This window comes from Citrus clementina, unplaced genomic scaffold (genome assembly GCF_000493195.1).
Source record: "Citrus clementina cultivar Clemenules unplaced genomic scaffold, Citrus_clementina_v1.0 scaffold_4, whole genome shotgun sequence".
In the NCBI taxonomy this organism is placed as follows: domain Eukaryota; kingdom Viridiplantae; phylum Streptophyta; class Magnoliopsida; order Sapindales; family Rutaceae; genus Citrus; species Citrus x clementina.
In genome coordinates, this window is record NW_006262274.1 from 8,310,721 (window position 1) to 8,327,764 (window position 17,044).

The following is a 17,044-nucleotide window of genomic DNA, read 5'->3' on the forward strand; positions in this document are numbered from 1 at the left end:
TTAATTTAAATTATGTGAATAAAAATTATTAATAATAGCAACACAAATGAAATATTATTATTGATAATATAGTACAAAATTAATATTTTTTTAGAATAAAATATTTATTATTATTAAATAATTAATTAATATTTATTAAAATTAATGTTTAATATTATTAATTTAAATATAATATTTATTTATTTTTATTTTATTAAATTTAATAAAATAAAAATGATATAATTATTATTTTTAATAAATATGATATTATTTATTTTATTAAATATTATTTATTTATTTTATTTTTATAAGGATAAAATGGGAAGAGGGGGGAGTGGGAATCCCACTCTCCACTCCAAAATTAAGTGGGACCCACGGATTCCCACTCCCACTCCCCCCTTTTTTAAGGTAAGTAAACACTGGAGTGGGAGGAATCCACACTCCACACTCCCACTCCAGAAAGTAAACACTACCATAGCGTATCTCAGGATAAGACCAAAGACATAATAACAGAAACATTTGAGGCAAACCACTACAAAGTTTTTACATAATAACCCAAAGCAAAGCAAACCATTATAAAATTTTTACATAATAACCTAGAAACAAAACAGACGAAAATTGGGCAAGTCCATATCCCAAACCTCTGTTAGGAAAAATGCGTTCAGCAGACTCATGGCTCCAACAATAGAAATTAACCCGCACACAATGAAACAAATTAATTGATATAAAAAACAGTCAAAGACAAAGCCAACTAAGAAGATTAACTAATTTGGAGATTGAATTACATAGTTATTTTTACAAAAATATAGCATAAGCCCATTGTACATCATAGTAAGCAACTGCAAAAATGCCTAGAGGCAAATTCATAAAGGAATAGTAGATAGAAGAAAAAAAAGACGAGGAAATAAACAGCATGAAACAAACAAATCACCTAACACATCATGGGAATTGACTTGTTAACGTTAAAGAGCAAAATAAAACTTGGCACCTTCATCCGAACAAGAACAGACGCTTACCCCTTACAGAGAATGGCTTAGGTTTTTCGTTAGAGTTTGAGGCTGATTTATAAGAATATGAAGAAGAAATGATTGTGGAAGTTTGATAGTGATCAAGGATTGAGTATTGGGCTTAAAATACAAATTGGCAGTGAGGGCTAGTTTTCGATCATAATGTTGAGAGACCACTAATCCCCAATACTTGTACCGTCTCATATAAAAATCCACATTTAATAAACATGAACTAAATCCAGTGTATTGAGTGTTATTATTTAATGGAACATAAAATCTCTGGGTCAAATAATTCTAAAGTTAAACCAACAATAATCCCAAAAGCTAAAGTTGATAAGAAAGGCCCAACAGTATACTTCTATCACACAAAATTTGAAGATAGAAAAAAGAAGGGCCTTTTTTTTTTTTAATTGAAACTGAAAAAAGATTCAGTATTAACAATTCAATAATTTTAACACTGAAAACTTGGTGTTTATATATCCGAATATAATTAAGCCAAAAATTTTAATTTATCACTAAATAGGAAAACAACTAAATAAGCTGCATAGTTTTATTTTCCAATAAATGCTTATAATATTTATACCTATCCTTCATTATTTATTTATTTTTTATAGGAAACAGAGAAATTAGTATTAATAAGAACAATAATTACAAAATGTCAAAAAGGAGTCCACAAAAAAAAGGCTATTGAAGTATCACACACCAAGAGAAGAATAAATAGAAAAATAGAAAACACTGAGGCATTCAAACCCTCAACAATAAACTCAACATATCAACTTTAAACAAATAGATTCTTGGCTGTTCTTAGTGACATTAAGAAACAAATCAAAAGAAGGAAACTCCCCAGAAGAACTATAATAAGTGAGAAGACATATTGTAATTCTATCATCAAAGAAAGATAAGCTTAATCATTTTTAATTTTTTTCTCAAATATCCAGTAGTACCTTAAGGTAATAGGACAAGATCGCTGAAGTTGTCATGAAGAGTGTAAAGCACTAAATAACAAAAATTATGCTAATAAATAAAACTCAATTTATTTTCTCCCTCAATCAATTGCTTTGAGCTTACTATGAATTCAACTATGAATTTGAGGAAAAAATATAGACCGCAGTTTGCCAACTTCTTGTTCATGAGATTCAGCCGCAGTAAATGCAAACCTCCATTTCTCGTCAAGCATTGTTAACCTCTACGACAAATTGAAGGTAAGAAGATGAACAAAATAAGTGTAATGTGCAGGAAAAAAAATGAAGTCTATGGGTACAACAACACTTCAAGATTTTTCAAGTTCTAGTTCATTTAAATAGACATTCCTTGAGCTTCAGCAGCAAAGAAAGTACATTATAGCAACAATTTCAATTCATTTCAATCTTTAGAATTTTTTATTTTAAAAAAATAAATTCCTTCAAACTAGTGAAAGGAAAATAAAAGTGTGTTTACAGAAGAAAAATTATGGAATGAATTAATGACCATGCAAGTGAGGAAACACATAAATTTCTGAATAAGAGCGAAACTAACCGTGCAAATGAACAAAGAAAATGTAAGTCTTCAAGTGCTACAACAAGCAAAACTACCTAAAAACAAGCATTTTCTTCTTGAATTAAAGACAAATCATGAACTTTGTGCAATCTCAAAACATTCAGACAAGCATGAACTTAGTTAATTCATATCATAGTCATTGTCTCTATTAAAAATCTTCCAACTGAAAAAAATAAAAAAAATAAACATGTTGGTTTCTATAACATAATTTCCTATCTTTACATGAAACAGAGCAATAAATAACACGTAATAATTATGAAATACACAGCCATTCAATCTATATAATATAGAAATATAGGAAAAAAAAGAAAAAAATTCAAATTACAATTAAATAAACAAAAAATAGATATGGAAAAGAAATCCCACCAAGACTGCACTACTGGGAGAATTTCTCAACATCTGCAACAACCCAGAAAATTAAAATTAACAAAAAACCCCAATAATCATAAGCTAAAATAAAACAAATCTATTAATTAATTTGACAAAGAAAATAAAATATTAAGCCATTACTAGCAGTTAAAGCCTTAATCAAGGCAACCTGTTTGCCCTTAAAGTCATTGAAAATCTCCTTCACAGGTCTACGTATAAGGTGTGGTATCCCTTCCATAGCAAGAAAATTAACTAATTTCTCAATAATTTTATTCAAATTCAAGAAAATGGGTTTTGAATATTGAACAAAAAAAAGAGAAATTTGACCATAAAAAGAAAAAAAATTGATGAAAGAAGCCTCGATTACGGTTTTGGTCCGTTTTTCAATTTGGGAAAAAAAAGGAAAAAGGGAATAAAAGCCTCACTTAGGGTTTTAGCTTTATATCATCTATTTGAGTTAAATGAACGAATTTGTGAATGGACAGAAAAAAAAGGAAAGAGATCGAGAAGAGAAAAAGGAAAGAGAAAGAGAAAGAGAAAGGCAAGAGACAGTTTTGGGTTTGAGTTTGGGTTAGAGATTTGTGTGTGTAAAAGATAGGGAGACGGGGACAATTGCTAAGTTTGGGATATGTTTTACTTTCGTTTTACATGTTTTAAATTCTTAATTTAGTACCTGCAGTGTCGAACCACTTGAACGGAAGTGACAGTGGCAACGGCGTGGGGGTGGGCGCAGCCGTGGGGGTTGGGCGCGGCCGTGGACGTGGGCGTTTGGGCCTTGTCATTCTGCATCTTTCACAATAGAGAAGAAGAAGTCAAGAAAGGCAAGGATATTACGCAGCAGCTGCGGCATGGGCTCTATTGCACAATGGAAAAGGGGAATTAGGGTTTGGTTTTTTATATGTTAATATTTTATATAACATTATAATTCTAACTCAATTTTATGGGGTCCAGTGGTTTGCAATCTAAACGTAAAAGTTTTGAGTTTTAGAAGTCGCAGGTTCGAGTTAAAATCAAAACAAATTTTAATGATTTTTTTTAGATCTCTGATGCTGAAGTATCAGTGATCTCTAATATTTAATTTACTGATACATTAGTATTAATAATTTGTGACATCTATTTGTTAAAAGCGGAAATGGTGCATAGTTAGGTAATTACTGACACTTTTTTCAAAGTGTTAGAAACAAAGTGTCAGTAAAAGTCATTTTTGTAGTAGTGACATGAGTTTCATTCTCATTCCTTCATTCTCATTTCTTGTTCCATGAAGTAAACACACCATTAGAGTAATACTCAGCTTGGTAGTGTTAAAACAATGGGTGATTAAGCAGGTGGATATCAACAATGCTTTTCTTAATGGCATATTAGTTGAAAACTATATATGGCACAACCTAACGCCTTTGTAGATCCTAGTACTAGAGCTCGGTTTAAAGGTTCAAACTTGCAATGCTCTCTCAATGGCACTTTTAGAATTCCAAACCAAATAGCTCTCTCTTCTACAAATGGACTAATGGCCATTTGGTTGTAATTTTGGATTGTGTAGATGATATAATAATCACTAGTTCTAGGTTAAAAGACTTTAGGGAACTTCATTATTTTCTGGGAATTGAAGTCAATAAGTCTGCAAATAGGTTTCACTTGTTATAAGCCCAATATAATGCTGATATTTTGGCCAAAAAAGACATGATCAACTGCAGGCCAGTGCGTACACCTAGGTCTACAAGCCATTTTCTCACTAATGACTCAAGTGATGTCATTGATAATGTGTCTTAACACAAACGTATTATAGCAGCCTTGTAATATGTCACACTTACAAGGCCTGAAATATCTTCTTAGTAAACAAGCTCAGTCAAGTTTTGTCCAGCCAAGAATTCAACACTAGGAAGCTTGCAAGAGGTTGTTAAGGCATTTGAAAGGCACCATACACTTTGGAGTGCAATTCTACACCAATGGAATTATGCAAATACATTGTTTCATGAACTCAGATTGGGCTTGTAATCGAGATGATAGGAAGTCAGTGGCTGATTTTACAATCTATCTAGGTCCCAACTTGGTTTCATGGTCATCCAAGAAGCAATCTGTAGTTTCTAGATCAAGCTCTAGCTCATGCTACTTCATAAGTTGTTTGGATACAATCTTTACTTGGTGAGTTACGCATCCAACTAAGTACAGTACCAATGATATGGTGTGACAATCTAATAGCCATTGTTTTAGCTTATTATCCAGTGTACCATGCTAAACTAAGCATGTTGAGCTGGATATACATTTGATCAAACATAAAGTTGCTGCCAAGAGAATATAAGTTTGCTTTGTGCCAAGTGAGGATCAGACAACTAGTATTCCAAATAAGCCTCTCACTTTCAAGCAATCTCATTACTTGCGTAGCAAGCTAGATGTTCATCTTGGACATTTCGGCTTAAGAGGGCTTGTTAGTGATTCAAGTGTTACAAACAAAGCAAAGCACACTGGTATCATGTGACTGGAGTAGAAAAGCTCACAGAGCTGACTTGGCAAAATTAAATACATAACTTGGCTGATATTAAGCAAAATGCTCGTATGTATAACTAATCAGCATCAATCATTTGGCTATATAAATATGTACATTGTATTCATTTTAGTTAGTTAATAAAAGAATATTCTACAAATTTCTACTCAGAACTTTCTCTCAATTTGCTTGTGTTTTCTTACTTCCCAAATAATATTGTTCAAGTTTCTTGCAGCAATTCTCAAAACTTACTCTCTTTTTTATTTGAACATGGTTGTTTTACCTTTAATTCCGGTCTCAATCGTACTGGGGACGGACCACTCATAATATGACCAGAGAGGAAAAAGACATAAAGATTTCATTTCCTTCATCAACAATCAATTAATTATGTTCCTCCACGATTTATCTTTTGACGATCTCAATTGCTTGAAATTTTGATATTCGTGGAACCATGAAATGCAAATAATATTTCATTGATAAATGCAAAAAAAAAAATGATGTTGAGGCTTTCTTATAGAGAAAGCAATAGAAAAAATTAATAACATAACTTCGTTTGGGAACAAATATAAGAAATCAGAGCCCTTATAATGTCACATTGATACTCCAAATTCTTAGTCTTTTGGCGAAGAGATGAAGCTCTTTTTGGTGCCACTTTCAATTGATTTCCTACAGATTCAGCCTCTTCGAAAGCAAGCGAAGCTTGAACTTGCAATGCAGGGTAGTTTCCAGATTCTAAGTGAGTACCAGCATTGTAAAGAGCATCGACAGCAAACTTATAATTTTCGAGACAAATCATGTACAAATGTTGCACTTCTGTGTCATTCTCGGTCTTGATGGATAAACTTACCTCTCCGTGGAGATCATTGGCATACTTTTTTGCCAATTCAATCGAACTTTGAGCAAGCTGGTAAATTTTTGTTGTGCCAATGTGGGTGCGATTTGTCAGATATCTCAAGCAAAAGGAAGGATTTTGGGTTTGTTTGCAAATATTTTTAAGTGCTTCGGTTGTCAAAATTATCTCTTGATCGTTATCGGGAGGAAAGATCTTCAATGGCATTGCATTCAATGCAAATGAAGTATCAACAAAAAGAAAAAACACAAGGAAAAGTGAAAAAAGGAAGGTGGAATTTTTCATAGATGAGGCCATTTTGATTTAATATGGTAATTGTATGATCACTTTGTGTGAAAAGCTTACTGTTGTTATTTAAGAAGAAATATGGTAACAGTTTCAAGCTTGTTTTTGTGAAACTGATATTTGCAACTAATTAAAACAATTAATTAAAGTTGAAAAAAATAAATATTACGTTATGAAGCTGATAAATAATATTTATTAGGTTGTGGTAAATAAAATGTTCCATTAAAGAAAAGTTTCGTGGTAAATTAATTGCTTGTCTGATAGGCAATGAAAGATGCACGGGTTTAATTTGCGATTTGAGAATTGATGGTTTTTTTTCTCTAAGTAGAATCTAATTGGCGGTTTTAATAAGAAAAAAAATTGAATATTTGTAAATGAATAGAGATGTATGAATTTGACATGACATAAGGAGATTTAAAGATTTTAAATTTCGAAGAGCGAAAAATATTACGTGAAGTTTACAAGTGCTCTTTCTGAGCTTTGAAATTGTCTAAGAATGATTGATTTTAATTTGTTAACCCATTTTATATTTTTCAATTTTTAAAAATAAAAAATTTACAATTATCATTTAATTAATTGATAAAATAATATTGAAAAATTAGATGTGTGAGTACCACTAATTAATTGATAAAATATTCTTGATCTTTTTGACCTAAAAATGTGTAATAATCATCTCAAATATTTTTCTTTTTTTATCAATCATACAATTACAATTTTCAAAAAATTTTGGTTGTTTAAATTAATTACCAAAATAATAGCCTAAACAAACTTTGAATAATAAAAAAAAATTATAATTAAAAAAATTATCGTTTAAAATTTTAATTATAAAAATTAACATCTTTTATTTTGAGATTTATTTGTTTTATTAAATTTAGAGGTATTCTTGTAATTATAATTTTTTATTTTTAAAAAGTTTGTAAGATATAAGTGTCTTTTAATTTATTTAAGGCAAAATAGTCATATTATCTAAATTCTTAGTGTTAAAATAGTTGATCGATACAAGTTTAGAAACAAAAGTGTTACAAAGATAATTTCTTTTATTTTAATTTGTTAACCTATTTTATATTTTGAATTTGAGCACAACTATTAGTACCTCTCTAACACCTTCTAAAATTTATTTGCTTTAATTACCACATTAAAATATTTGAAATAATATGAAATTTCTTATAACTCATTCTAAGTCATACATGATTGAATTGTGAAAACTTTTGGATTTACAAAAATAATATAAATTTCTTACTTTTTCTCTCTTGATTTGTCAAAAGGCATTCTTATTGTCGCTAGTTATATGTTATTTTCTCCTCAATTAAGTCGTTCATAAACTGTAAAATAGTTTACACAGTAGATATTTTGAACCTCTACGTGATTTATAAATTCATTTTAACTTCTATATTCAATACGAATAATGTTAGATTTTTGTTAGGTATCCTATACATATTCGGTTGTTCTTCACCCAGTTTCTGCTTTCCATTGGTGAATACAATTAAAAATAAATATTGGTTTGCTTTCACGCTTTCCATTGGGTGCTTCGTAGCCCATTTTAAATTATGCCGTACTTCCGCCTGGAGAAGGAATAAAAACTATTTCAACGTGTTCTTAATGTAAAAAGTAAATAAACTTATTTAATAAAAGAAAAAGAGTGTGTATGATGGATTATTAAAAATTGCTAAGAATAATGGGAAATGAATATAACAAGGAGTGAAGAATTTTTAGTAAAAGAAAAAATATCGGTGATTAACAAGTAGATTTAATTAATTTGGAGTGGTGCCAGTTGTTGAATAAATAGAGATAAAAAAAAACTATAATTATCGAAAGAAATTAAGAACACATTTTAAAGAGAACTCACGAAACACTCTTAAAACAAACCAAGACACAATGGCTAATTGTATTATTTGTTTTCTTATTTCTGTTGAGAATGTCAAATAAAACGGCATTGAAGAAAGCTTTCAAAGACATAATCCGCACTTGTCAAAGGGATGATCTGCACTTGTCAAAAACACGATCCGCGCCGAATGGATCAACACATTTCCTTTCGTATTCACATATGTAATTTTTGAAAAAATGTAGCTTCTGCATCTATAAATAACACTCAGTGTATAATGTTTTATTTAAGAAATGAAAACAAGTTTCTACATGGTATCAGAGCCATGAATACGCTCAAGTTTCTTTAAGTTTCGCTGCTCTGTTTGTAACAAAAACAGAGGAAACCAAATTCTTCCCACAACCATTTTTTCCACCATTTTTCTTCCTTAAAATCATTCCTACCATTACAAAAATCCATGCCGATAAAAAAACAAGCCACCCATACGTAAAAAACTTGAGTTTACAAATTTATCAACAATCCCATAAATTTTTCAAGAGAATGTTCCTCAAAAACCAAGAATACCATCAAATTTATCAGTTTCTAGTAAGCAAACTGTAAAAATTTTGCATTTAAACACAGTCCCACCAGCCACCAGAAATCACGGCCAACCAACACGCGCCAACCACGCGCTTCTGTCATCTTTCACTCGCTCTAGAGGTTGAAGAAGACTCCAACCGACATGTCTTTTTTTTTTCTCCAGAGTGCGGCAGTCTTAAAACGACATGTCATTTTGTATTACATTAAAACCAACATATCGTTGGTAAAGTAGAGACAAAACGATGTGACATTTAATCTCCAGAAGTACAGTAGTCTTAAAACGATATGTCGTTTCTATTCCATCAAAACCGACATATAGTTTCTTCACCTTAAAAAAAAAAAAGAATTCTTCCCCAACGTTAAAATAGAGGTATCCCTAAATCCACATATGAGCTTGACCTCTCTAGTAGAGTTAAATAACCTATGAGTCATTTTGTGTCTAACCATCGCTTGTCATAATCAAATTAGTCATTTGTAAATCAATTATCTACTGTATCTATTCCTAACAGTGTGCAGGAAGCCTTAAAAGACCCAAAGTGGAAAGCTGCTATGAATGACGAAATGAGATCTCTTTAAAAAAATCAAACATGGGAATTAGTTGATCTTCCACCAGGAAAGAAACCAATGGGTTGCCGATGGATCTACACTATAAAGTACAAAGCAGATGACTCTATTGAACGATACAAAGCAAGGCTCGTAGTTAAGGGTTACACCCAAACCTGCGGGATAGATTATACTGATATGTTTGCACCAATAGCAAAAATTAATACTATTCATATCTTATTATTATTAGCAATCAACTTGGATTGGCCAGTGCAACAGTTCGATGTAAAGAGTGTTTTCCTCCATGGAGACCTATCTAAAGAAATTTATATGGATCTACCACCAGGATGCAGTGGACCAGAACGACTCAATCAGAAAGTATACAAATTGAAGAAATCATTGTACGGGTTGAAGCAATCCCCAAGAGCATGGTTTGGGAAATTCACAAAGGATATGATTCTTTTTAGGTATAATCAAAGCAATTCAGATTATACCTTGTTCATTAAAAAACGACAAGGTAAAATTACTGCTCTTATTGTCTATGTGGATGATATGGTAGTTACAAGCAACGACGAGGAAGAAAGAGAGGCTCTTCAGAAGTACTTGTTAAGATAGTTTGAGATGGAGGATTTAGGAGCCTTAAAATACTTTCTTGGAATTGAGGTTTCTCGATCTAAGGGAGAAATATTCTTGTCTCAAAGGAAATATCCCTTAGATCTATTGCACGAAACGGGAATGATAGCTTGTCAGCCTATTGACACCCTAATAGAAGAAGGACTGAAGTTTTTTATTACCTCAGAACAAGTTCTAGCAGACAAATGAAGATATCAAAGGCTGATTGGAAGATTGATGTACTTATCCCATATAAGGCCAGATCTTGCTTATGCATTGAGTGTTGTAAGTCAGTTTATGCATAATCTCGGAGAACAACACATGAAAGCAGTAATGCGGATCCTGAGGTACCTGAAGTCAAATTCAGGAAAAAGAATCCTATTTTCCAAAAATGAAGATTACAACAACATAGAAGTTTATACTGATGCAAATTGGGCCGAGTCAGCTAGTGATAGAGGTGGCAAAAATACCCGCCTGGTCCGGACCCGGACCGTACCCGGGCATTGCGGGCCGGGTATGAAGCCGGGTCGGTCTTGGTCATCACTTGATAAACCCGGAACCCGGATTTTATTAAAAAAAATTATAAAATATATATTATTTTAAATATTTTATATTTATTTGACTTATTTATTATACATATATAAAGTTTTAAACACTTAAAATTTATATTTTCATGTCAAATTTTATTGAAATAAATTTAAAACTTATAAAATTACCAAAAAATAAAAAATATATACACATAAATATTAAAAAATATAAAATCCGGGTACCCGGATTAAACCCCGGTCCGGACCCGAACCCGGACCGGTTGCATCCGGGCAGGGTCCGGTCATGGCAATACCCGGACCCGGCCCGGGTTTTGCCATCTCTAGCTAGTGATAGACGCTCTACCTCAGGATACTTTACCTTTGTGGGAGGCAACCTTGTCACATGGAGAAGCAAGAAACAACATGTTGTTGCCCGTTCGAGCGCTGAAGCAAGATAACGAGGCATGGCCCTTGGGGTATGTGAAGGGCTATGGATAAGCTTTATCTTAAATAATTTGGGCTATCAATCACAACAACCAATACAACTATATTGTGACAACAAAGCTGCATGAGATATTGCTCATAACCTAGTTCAACACGATCGAACAAAACATGTCGAGGTAGATAGATTTTTCATCAAGGAGAAATTAGATGAAAAAACCTTAGAACTACCGAAAATTTGATCAGAAGATCAACTTGCAGATATTTTAGCAAAGGCCATTTCAAGCAGAGCACTTACAAAATTCCTAGACAAGCTGGGTATGCAAGACATTTATGCACCAGCTTGAGGGGGAGTGTTGATAATGTCAAATAAAATGGCATTGAAGGAAGTTTTCAAAGGCATAATCCGCACTTGTCAAAGGGATGATTTGCACTTGTCAAAGACATGATCCGCGCCAAACGAATTGACACATTTCCTTCCGTATTCACATATGTAATCTTTGAAAAAATGTAGTCTCGACATCTATAAATAATGCTCAGTGTATAATGTTTTATTCAAGAAATGAAAACAAGTTTCTTCAATTTCTTCTCAGATAATTATACAAACAAGCACAACATGTATTTATAGTTTGGCAAATACATTTCAGGCCACACATTAAAAAAACAAAGAAAAAAATTACAATCATGCACAACATTGTCTTACACATATGCTTTCTATTGCCCACATTAAAAACCTATAGAGCTTACTTTTTTTTTTTTTTGGGCACACTCCATTATTTCCACTCACATTAAAAAAATTATATAGCTTATTACTTCACATGTTTGCACTCCATTATTGTTATTTAGTTTATCACAACCTAATTTAGAAGCTTCTCATGCTTGGAATTGGACTTCAAATTATTTCTAACACACTTGGATCTTGATATTGGGCTGGTATTGTTTGATTTTTAATACCAGTAGCAACTCTTTGAAGTCTTATAGACTTTCTAAAGTCAAGCCAAATTTTCATGATTGATTGGGTAGGTGGAGCTTTTAGGCCGCAGATTTTGCAATGTTATATATATACAGTCTGCATATCTATGTTTGAAAACAAAGAGAATATAAATAATCCATCTAATAGTTTTACAACATTTAATTCTTACTCTTAATTACATCAATTTTGCAGTCTAACTCGTTAGATTCTCATAATTGGAAAATTGGTGTACGGCGTAAGACCAAAAATCGTCTATAATATTGGCCAAGAGGCAAAAACAAGCATTGAATTACTTCTCAATGCTTATAAAAATTTTAAGCAACTCAGTAGAAGGTGTTAGAAATTAATAACCTAAAAGAATTTTAGTTTGTTCGTTTGCACTCTAGTTGAACTAGATGATTATTTTTTTATTAGTTTTGCGAAAAAAGAAAAAGAAAGAAAGAAAAGAATATAAAACAAGATCATGCGGATCTTACAAGATGAACATGTTTAGATCAGACGATTAGCAACAACCTTGAAGATACTACAAAGATACAGAAAATTCCTATTCTTTTCTCGAAGAATTGAAAATTCTGCGGGTACATGTTTCAGTTTATTTCCTCAAGTTTTAGCCTCTTCTTCTGCAGAAACAATTTCGAATCTCTTTTGAGTAACCAATGCTGCACCATAAGCTTCACGAAGAGCATTAATTGCATTGTTAGAGTTTTGCATACAGACGAAGAATAATTCGTCTGTTGGCCAGAGACCCCCTTCTTTAATTTCTTCCAATATATTATTAGCCTTGTTATTTATCAAACCAAGTGTAATATTCATGAGCTGGCTTATGTCTGTCGTGTCAAAATGTGTGTGATTTTTTAAAGTTGTCAAGCAGAAATTTGAGTCTTCGGTTTGATTGCAAATGAGGTTGAGCAAATCAACGGTCACATTTTGATTTTTGGGAGGCGTAGGTGGCAAATTGAAAGTAACCGTTCTAAAACTGTGTGAAGGTGGTGGGAGGTTAAGAAATAGAATTACAACGAGGAAAATGAAAGAAGGTGGAGTTTCTTAGAGCTGAATCCATTGATTTTTATTTCATATGAGAGACTTTCTTTCTGATGTGTCTGTTGATATTTACTTGATGGTAGTATTATATAAGAAGAGTGGCTAACGGTTTAATAAACTTAAATTAATGCTGTTTTAGTGAAACTGATCAGAAATTAATTGGTATTAGATCACAAAAATGAATTGGGGAAGTTAATTTTATTAGAAAATTTATTAGTTATTAATATAAACTGTTGACATAAATATATCTTAAGAAAACTTTTACGAGAAATTGTATGGGTGGTGGGATTCGACTAATTGTTTAATTTACTTGTATTTGTTCTTACTAATTGATGTAGATTAGACTTAATATTCCTTGTCTTATATTTAGATTACTATTATTTTCATAGTTTTGATAGGATTATTAGTTCTGATCGTAGAATTTCCATGCGTTCGGTATTGTTTTCAAATCCCATTTTCTATTTTTTCAATTCAAAAAATGCTAAATATGTGTTCGGTAGATCATTTTTTAAAATATTTTTGAAAATGTAAAATTCATTCTACACTTTTAACAAATAAAATAAGAAAAATAACTTTTTCTTGTTTTCCACACAGTATTAAGTTTTAAAATGAACAATTTTCTTCCATCAACTCACAAAATAATAATAATACCAACAACATTATTATTATTACTATTATTATTTCAAAAAATCAATTTCCCCCACAATAATCTTTTCTTTTTATATACATTATAATATTTATGTTTTTATATATTAATTAAATCAAATGTGTAAAGTTTATCATTTTTCTTTAAACAAAAAAAATTAACGAGATCACCTAATTTATTCTTCAAATAAAATAATCAAACTGATTAAATCATAAAAATAATTATTCATTACTTAATTTTAAGTTTATGAAAATTATTCCAATGATAATTCTTTAAAATATTCCTACCGAATGTATTTTACTTTTTTTCATTTTCAAGATTAGTTTGGAAATTGATACCAAACACATTTTTAAATTTTAAAAATAAATTTGAAAATAACATTTTCATTCACATTTTTATTTCATAAAAACAGAATTTGGAAAACAATACCGAACAAAATTAGTTTCTTTTCTTTCTTTCTTTTTTTTGTTGAAATCATGTCAAATCAATGAGAATTTTGTTAACAAAAATAAAAAAAAAATGCTAAAGAAGGTAAATGTTGATAGAATGCTGACAAGAACAAGGGTGCGCCAAGTTTATTTTATCATCTTAATTCAAAATAATTGAAAATTTTAATAAAATAGGGTGAAACCTAGTACTGTTGTTTTCTTCGGCATTCTATCAGTTTTTTTTTTATATATTTTTTTTGTCTAATTATCATTGCTCATAGGAAAAAAAAAAAGAGCAAATCTAGTGTAAGGCATAAAGAGCGTTACCTTTCATCAAATATACTTAAAACAAAAAGAAAATCTTAAAACAAAGAGAAAAAAGAAAAACATGAATTACAACGCTTGAAAGAAAACGATAATCTGAGAATCATTCTCTTCGATATTTTCCTTAAAAAGTATATTTTTCGTGTTTATTCTATTCGAATATTTTAAGAGTGGAATTATTTGTATGTATAAAAGTATTCTTCAAATTAAGAAACTGAAAAGTAAATTTAAGACTTCATGTCATCTATACAACATGTAAATTTAAAGAAATTATAAAGTGTATTTACATTGAAAATTAAAAATAAACGTTAATTATTTTTTAAAATAGGAAATTACCAATCTTTCGCCTGCTAAAATTGACAAAAGTATAAAACTACTTGAAAATATTAAAACTTACTATTTTTCCACATTTTCGTTATTAGAGTTAGAATCTACAGGGAATATGAGCAATTTTTTCAATATATATATATATATTCTCAGGTCTAGACACTATTTTTTTTAATGCAGACACGCGATTAAGTTGTGCAGTTTAATAGAGCTAATTTAGTACATTGTATAGTTCTACGGTTTAATAGGGTTAAAAACTGACTCTAATTAAACCACACGGCTTAAAGGTGCGTCTGTTTGGAAAAAAATGAGAACACTCGCACTAGAAAACGAATATGTATACACATACACATTAGAGACTTTTTTTTTTTTTTAGTGTTGAAATTTATATCTTTTTGTCTGTTAGTGGAAAATTCACTTGATTAAAATGAAGATGTCCTCATTAGAGAATTATTATTATTATCATTATCCTCCTCCTCCCTCTTCCTCCTCTTCTAATGACAAAATCCTCATTTTAATTAAGTAAGAATACCGCTAAAATACATTTAAAAAAATAGATTTCGATATATTGAAAATTATATTATTTTGTTTGTTAATGCATTAAAAAAGTATATGTTATTTATTTGCTAATAGCATCCTCACATTATTTTAATGAGATTGTCCTCATTAGGAAATTTTTTTTCTTTTGTGTGTGTGTGCGCGTAATTTTCTTTTGTGAGAAAGGAGAAGAAAGAAATCAATACAAAATAGGGTAATTTTTAAAAACCTCCCATGAGGTTTAGACTTGTTGCAAGTAGATGGCGAGAATCCATTTATTTGTAAAATACCCCCTACCGTCAGTTAATTTTTACATTGACCGTTAGTTGACTGTGCAAAGACAATATTACCCTTAACAACAGTTTGTAAACTGACAATTAAAAAAAAATTGAAATTGTTGGCGCGAAAAGGACAAATCCTATTTTTTGACAATTTTATCCTTATCAATTCCAAAGATTTACAATATCATAGGTAATGATTATGACTATTTTACCCTCTTTAAATTATTAATATTTCCTTAAAGTTCCTACAAGAAAGATAAAATTAAAAAATTGAAAAAAAATAAAGAGGGTGTTGGTTTGTAACGGTCATAATGTGACACCCTCTTTATTTTTTTTCAAGTTTTTAATTTTATCTTTCTTGTAGGAACTTTAAGGAAATATCAATAATTTAAAAGGGGTAAAATAGTCATAATTCTTACCTATAATATTGTAAATCTTTGGAATTGACACGGATAAAATTGTAAAAAAATATGGTTTGTCCTTTTCGCGCTAACAATTTTAGTTTTTTTTAGTTGTATCAGACTACAAACTGTTGTTAAGGGCAATATTGTCTTTGCACAGTCAACTAACGGTCAATATAAAAATTAACTGACGGTAGATGATATTTTATAAATAAACAGATTCTCGCCATCTACTTGCAACAAGCCCAAACCTCAGGGGAGGCTTTTAAAAATTACCCATACAAAATAATAACCTCACTCGGGTGGGTCAAGTTTAGGAGAAATGCTTGTATATGATTATCTTGCCATGCTGAGCTGGTGAGACAGTACAATGATGCTCTGTCATGTGGCAGACAAATGAGTCTTAAAATGAAACCATCAATAGAATTTTCTATGGGACCCAATAAGTTTACTATAAAAATATTAGTGGGACTCGCTATTCTGCAATATGGTAAACCGTCGTTGAAAATTAGCGAGTGTATTAAAAAATAAAATAAAATTTTCATGTTAATAACCTCACTTGGGGCAGTCAAGTTTAGGAGAAATATTTGTATATGGCTGTCCGGGCATGTTGATGTGGTGAGACAATCGAATGGTGCTATGTCGTATGGTAGGGCACTAGGTCTTAAAATCGGACCATTAATAGACCCCTCCATAGGATTCAGTAAAATTTAATATAAAAATATTATTAGGATTCACTTTTCTGCCATATGGAAGGCACTGATTAGGGATGGCAAAATCCGGGTCTGGATCCGGGTTTAGGCTTTTCAGTTCCGGACCCGGATGGTAATTTGAAATACCGGACCCGGATGGTAATTTGAAATACCGGACCCGGATATAAACCCGGATATTTTTACTCCGGATCCGGTCCGGGTTCAACCCTGAAAAATCCGGGTTTCCGGATTCCAGGTTTAGAACCCCGGATGCTTGCTAAACAGATACGATTTTCTCTCTCTCTCTACTGTGAATTCCTCCTTACAACTTTAACCTATTGCCAACACCAATGGAAAATAATGCA

General features: G+C 31.2%; 1 protein-coding gene across 1 annotated transcript; it reads right to left on the minus strand.

Moving 5' to 3' along the window:
• Positions 1-5,905: 5,905 nt before the first annotated feature.
• On the minus strand, positions 5,906-6,517 carry LOC18045012 (pectinesterase inhibitor). The gene has a single exon (XM_024186145.1). The coding sequence runs from the start codon at positions 6,515-6,517 to the stop codon at positions 5,906-5,908; it is 612 nt and encodes a 203-aa protein (XP_024041913.1).
• Positions 6,518-17,044: the final 10,527 nt, after the last annotated feature.

What these genes read in the sequence shown, in the direction of transcription:
- LOC18045012 (XM_024186145.1), bottom strand. Translation starts at nt 6,517, where the DNA reads ATGGCCTCATCTATGAAAAATTCCACCTTCCTTTTTTCACTTTTCCTT.